This window comes from Salvelinus alpinus, chromosome 21, assembly GCF_045679555.1.
Source record: "Salvelinus alpinus chromosome 21, SLU_Salpinus.1, whole genome shotgun sequence".
Taxonomy (NCBI): domain Eukaryota; kingdom Metazoa; phylum Chordata; class Actinopteri; order Salmoniformes; family Salmonidae; genus Salvelinus; species Salvelinus alpinus.
In genome coordinates, this window is record NC_092106.1 from 416,961 (window position 1) to 423,576 (window position 6,616).

General features: G+C 39.0%; 1 protein-coding gene across 1 annotated transcript; it reads left to right on the plus strand.

The window, feature by feature from the left end:
- Positions 1-1,988: 1,988 nt before the first annotated feature.
- LOC139547526 (somatostatin-1A) lies at positions 1,989-4,176 on the plus strand. Its single transcript, XM_071356389.1, has 2 exons — positions 1,989-2,259; positions 3,660-4,176. The coding sequence occupies exons 1-2, from the start codon at positions 2,122-2,124 to the stop codon at positions 3,864-3,866; spliced, it is 345 nt and encodes a 114-aa protein (XP_071212490.1). The 5' UTR covers positions 1,989-2,121; the 3' UTR covers positions 3,867-4,176.
- Positions 4,177-6,616: the final 2,440 nt, after the last annotated feature.

Sequence of the window (6,616 nt, forward strand, 5' to 3'; positions counted from 1 at the left end):
ACTATTTTTTCCCAAAGTTTACTAAGGGTTGGTAACAGACTGATTAGTCGGCTATTTGAGCTAGTAAAGGGGGCTTTACTATTCTTGGGTAGAGGAATTACTTTTGCTTCCCTCCAGACCTGAGGGCACACACTTTCTTGTAGGCTTGAATTGAAGATATGGCAAATAGCAGTGGCAATATCGTCCGCTATTCTCAGTAATGTTCCATTCAAGTTGTCAGACCCAGGTGGCTTGTCAATGTTGATAGACAACTTTTTTTTTTACCTCTTCCACACTCACTTTACAAAATTCAACATTACAATGCTTGTCTTTCATAACTTGGTCAGATATACTTGGATGTGTAGTGTCTGCGTTTGTTGCTGGCATGTCATGCCTAAGTTTTCTAATCTTGCAAATAAAAAAATGATTAAAGTGGTTGGCAATATCATTAACTTTTGCGATGAATGAGCCATCTGATTCATGAATGATGGGGCTGTTTTCCTTTTGGCCCAACATTTCATTCTTTATATAATTTATCTTTGTGTCATAGTATACTGTAGTTGTGCAGGGGTACGAGGTAATTGACGTAGCTATGTACTGTACATACAAGGTGTGTGTGTGTGTGTGTGTGTGTGTGTGTGTGTGTGTGTGTGTGTGTGTGTGTGTGTGTGTGTGTGTGTGTGTGTGTGTGTGTGTGTGTGTGTGTGTGTGTGTGTGTGTGGAAGAGAGTGAGCGAGAAATATGGAAAGAAGAGAGGGAGGAGTGAGAGAAGAGTAATTACATGAGTCTGTGCAAAATTAAAAGAGATTTAGTGCAAATGGGGTCTATGCGGGTAGTCTCGGTTACTATTTGAATAGCTATTTAGCAGTCCTCTTTAGAAGTCGTATTACAATGGCTTAGAAGGTAAACGCTAAAAATAGATACTATTGCGCACTTACGACTCTACATATGCAGGCAAGAAATCGGGAAGCTCATAAGGCTGGCAAGCAAATATAACAAATATAGCAAATATAATTTGGTCTAATTAACTCTCTGTATATGTAGGCCATGAAATGACAAACAGTGGTGACAGTATGTGACTATCAAAAGGGATATTTCGTTGGAAAGCACGTGCACTACAATATTAATTGCTGGAAGTTAATGGGCTATTCTGAGTATTCCACTTGGATTCAGAACTCGTCCACGAAACGCACTCCACATCCATTGCAGGTCAATATGAATCTTTTCTTGTAAGTGTGTGCCGAAGAATGAATGAAATGAAGAAGAATTACATCCATTTTCAAATAAAAGTGCACCTTTTATATAACACAAAAAACTGCAGGATTAAGTGAAATCCATTTGCTGCGTCACTTGCTTTATTCCAATGTAGACATATTTGTCTCATTTGTAGATATTCATACTGATATTTTGTTCGATAATAATTTAATTGTTGTAAATGCAAAAGGATCATTGCAGGCATGCGCAATGACGTGAATTAGCGGGTGAAAATACCCATGTGAGAAGTGTTTTGAATGAGTATAAGAGTCCTCTAAATTGGAAAGATATACTGTATGTCCTATATGTAGAAACAATATGTTGGATATTTCCAACAACAGCTTTATTTATGAAGAACAAAAACAGTTCAGGCATGAGTGACGTACAGACTCATCATGTCATCCAATAGTCATTCAAGTGGAGGCCAGTTTGACACATTGTAGCCTATTCATGATGTATGTGTTGTTGATTTTCCATTACAGGGCCTTGAGTTCATTTCATTGGGCGAAAAAAAATTTACGAACTTGTTGAAATTCAATAAGATCCACACGGAGCGAAAGTCTCTACAAAGTAAACCATATTTCACTAATCGGACGATATTCAACAAATGAAAGGATCATGAATTCGCTTTTCTCGAAGGATGCGCACGACTCTCTAATCGGTGGAAACTTTGTCACTTGGAATCATCACTCATACCCAAACGTTACGCGCCAGAAGGAAACCCCCCTTACCACCTGACGACAGACGAACCGTTTAAAAGACGGGTTCGGAGGGGGCACTAGAACAACAGAAGGAGCAGCATAACCCGAAGAGAACCCCATCTCGACTATTTTATGCCCAATTGAACCGCCTTCATCCATCCTCTGCCACCCCGATACCCAGAAGAAGATGCTCTCGACGCGTGTCCAGTGCGCCCTAGCGCTGCTTTCTCTAGCCCTGGCCATCAGCAGCGTCTCTGCCGCTCCGTCCGATGCCAAACTTCGCCAGCTTCTTCAACGGTCACTCATGGCACCTGCAGGCAAACAGGTAAATACCTTCAATCAGACTTTCATTATAAGTCTTCGTTCTTAAACAACGTATATATCCAGCTACTGTGACCATAGAATCCAATTTTTTCTGAGTTTGGTGGTACAGCTGCAAACTACAGTTTAAGTAGATTTACTTCCAGAGTATAGAGATCATACCATATACAGATTTAAGGTTAAACAGTGTGGTGCCATACATTTACCTCTGCGGTTTTACTTGCAGGCGCATGGGGAAATTAATCGATCAAATTAGCACAATGCAGGGAACAGCATGATGCACGTGTTCATGGTGCCCGAAGCGACCACGAAATTAAGTATTTGTATAAATATTTGGGGTCCAGCAAAATTAAGCCAGTTATACAATTATAAAGACATTACATTTCACAACATATTCCATAACATATGTGTTCCCACATATCTACAACACAAAATCCATGTGTATGTGTGTGTATATGTTATCATGTGTGTGTGTGTGTGTGTATGCGTGTGTGCCTGTGTCTCTCTTCATAGTCCCTGCTGTTCCATAAGGTGTAGTTTAATCCGTTTTTAAAATCTGATTTTACTGCTTGCATGAGTTTTTTAAATGTGAAATAGGGTTCCATGTAGTCATTGCTCTAAGTAGTACTGTGTGCCTCCGATAGTCTGTTCTGGACTTGGGTACTGTGAAGAGACAACTGGGGGCATGTCTTGTGAGGTATGCATGGGTGTCTGAGCTGTGTGCTAGTAGTTTGAACAGACAGCTCGGTGCATTCAAAATATCAATACTTCTCACAAATAGAAGTAGTGATGAAATCAATCTCTCCTCTACGTTGAGCCAGGAGAGATTGACATTAAGTGCGGAGAAATGTGGAAATACTGCTATCAGAGCAACTAACGAAATATGAATTGTTCTATATTTTAAATCAACCTTTAAAATGAAAATGTATCCAATAAAAACAAAAGATGTCTCTGGAATTTGGGGTCTGCTGTAGTTAGTTGTCAATTACTAACAAAACTTGACAAGAATAAGTCAAAACATACAGTAGAATGGGTATTAATGTTTATTAATGAAACGTGTTCTTCAAAAAAAAAATAACACATGTTGGGGAAAAAAGTTGTTTTACATCTCAGTTTAAGTGATCGGTTCATGCGTAACAGCATAGGAAAGGTCATTTTAAACATTTGCAGACATCTTAAATAAATATAAATAATCCAGATCAAATAGCCTACATCTATTTAAGCAATATGAGGGAAGAGAAAACAACATTGAAACACTGATTTCCTTCCTAAATGGGTAGGCTACATTTTATTAAGGCATGTTGATTTGTTTCTATTTCAATGGGTCTTGTTGCTAAAATGTGACATTTTCAGTCTCCACAAAACAGAAGAAATAAAATGTTATGTTATTTGATTTATTTTCAGGAGCTTGCCAGGTATACACTCGCAGAGCTGCTCTCAGAGCTTGCACAAGCAGAGAACGAGGCGATTGAGTCAGATGACCTGTCTCGTGGCGTGGAGCAGGAGGATGTGCGTCTCGAGCTGGAGCGTGCAGCTGGCCCAGTACTGGCGCCGCGTGAACGCAAGGCTGGATGCAAGAACTTCTTCTGGAAAACCTTTACATCATGTTAATTCATCTACACACGGGCCCTTTACTGCGTATACTACATCTCATCTCTTTTGTTTCAATATAAAAATGTTATGTTATTTTATGCGCCATGGCTTATCCCGCCAATCGCAAAAAATGTAAATAAAAATTATTATAACTTTAACAACAATCATGCTGATGTCTTTATCGATCATTTTGTTTTTTTCCGAAAAAACACATGAAAGAATGTTCTAGAGAATGTATGAAATTCTGCTTTTGACTGTGCTTTATGTATTCTGGCAGATAAACTATTTTTAATTGTTTGTTTGAATAAAATCTGTGTTTCAGAAACAATGTGTTGATTCATATATTGTTATCTTGCTCTTCCTCTCAAATGGGTTGTTTTATTCGGGAATGGCTATTATAGGCTTACCCTATGAGATGTTAGCACTTGTTTCCAGGATAAGCAAGGTTCTTTCCTCCATTTGGAGTGATGTTATGAATGCTTTTGCTACAGGGTCTAGCTTTATTTTAGGCGGTAAATCCATTGTTAGATAAAATGACTTTGTTATGGTGGGCCATACAAATGTATAATTTATGAAGGGTAGGCATAATGTAAACCTTGACCTGATGAACTTCCAGCAAACAACATATATACATACCAAACTTTAGGAACAACTTCCTAATATTGAGTTGCACTCTACCCCTTTTTCCCTCAGAACAGCCTCTATTCGTCAGAAACTGTTGAGCGTGAAAAACCCGGCAGCATAGCAGTTCTTGACACATTCAAACCGGTGCGCCTGGCACCTGCTACATACCATACCCCCATTCAAAGGCCCTTAACAATGTTGTCTTGCCCATTCGCCCTCTGAATAGTGCACCTACACAATCCATGTCTCAATTGTCTCAAGACTTAAAAATAAATGTTTAACCTGTCTCCTCCCCTTCATCTACAGTGATTAAAATGGATATAACACATGACATCAATAAGGGATCATTGCTTTCACTTGGATTCACCTGGTCAGCCTATGTCATGAAAAGAGCGAGTGTTCTTAATGTTTTGTATAGTTGTATTGTGTAGGCGACGGTGTTATACAGTACCAGTCAAATGTTTGGACACAGCTACTCTTTGAAGGGTTTTTCTTTATTTTTACTATTTTCTATATTGTTGAATAATACTGAAGCCATCAAAACTATGAAATAACACATATGGAATCATGTAATAACCAAAAGTACAAATCCAAAAATATTTTATATTTGAGATTCTTCAAACAGCCCCCCTTTGCCTTGATGACAGCTTTGCACGCTCTTGGAATTCTCTCAGCCAGCTGCTTGAGGAATGGTTTTCCAATAGTCTTGAAGGAGTTCCCACATATGCTGAGCACTTGTTGACTGCTTTTCCTTCACTCTGTGGTCCAACTCATCCCAATCCATCTCAATCGGGTTGAGGTCGGGTGATTGTGGAGGCCAGGTCATCTGATGCAGCACTCCTCACTCTCTTTGGTCAAATAGCCCTTACACAGCCTGGAGGTGTGTTTTGCGTCATTGTCCTTTTGAAAAACAAATAATAGTCCCACTAAGCGCAAACCAGATGGGATGGCATATTGCTGCAGAATTCTGTGGTAGCCATGCTTGTTAAGTGTGCCTTGAATTCTAAATAAATCACTGGCAGTGTCACCAGCAAAGTACCCCCAGACCATCACACCACCTCCATGATTCACAGTGGGAACCACACATGCGGAGATCATCCATTCACCTACTCTGCGTCTCACGAAGACACGGCGGTTGGAACCAAAAATCTCAAACTTGGACTATTCAGAGCAAAGGACAGATTTCAACCCATCTAATGTCAATTTCCTGTGTTTCTTGGCTCAAGCAAGTCTCTTCTTATTATTGGTGTCCTTTAGTAGTGGCTTCTTTGCAGCAATTCAACCATGAAGGATGTGAGATGTGTCTGTTACTTGAACTCTGTGAAGAATTGATTTGGGATGCAATTTTTGAGGCTGGTAACTCTAATGAACTATCTTCTCCAGCAGAGGTAACTCTGGGTCTTCCATTCCTGTGGCCCTCATGAGAGCCAGTTTCATCATAGCGTTTATGGTTTTTGTGACTGCACTTGAAGAAATTTGGAAAGTTCTTAACATTTTCCAGGATTGACTGACTTTCATGTCTTAAAGTAATGACGGACTGTCGTTTCTATTTGCTTATTTGAGCTGTTCTTGCCATAACATGGACTTGGTCTTTTACCAATGTGTAGCTTATGTTATTGTGGGTGTAGCGAAGTGCTTGTGTTTCTAGCTCCAACATTGCTGTAATATCTAACAAGTAACATCTAACAATTTCACAACAATACATACAATACAGACAATGTGGGAACTCCTTCAAGACGGTTGGAAAATCATTCCACGTGAAGCTGGTTGAGAGAATGCCAAGAGTGTGGAAAGCTGTCATCAAGGCAAAGTTTGGCAACTTTGAAGAATCTCAAATATAAAATATATTGTGATTTGTTTAACACTTTTTTTGGTTACTAAATGATTCCATATGTGTTATTTCATAGTTTTGATCTCTTCACTATTATTCTACAATGTAGGAAATAGTCAAAATAAAGAAAAACCCTTGAATGAGTAGGTGTGTCCAAACCTTTGACTTGTAGTGTATATATATATTTTCTTTTTCTACAACAATTATTGCTCAAGTACACATTTGACAAACAACACAGAAAAGAGAGGGTCAAATCATAGCATGTTGACTAAATAAGTTTAAAAAATGGATTCCATAGTTCAGTATGGTCCAT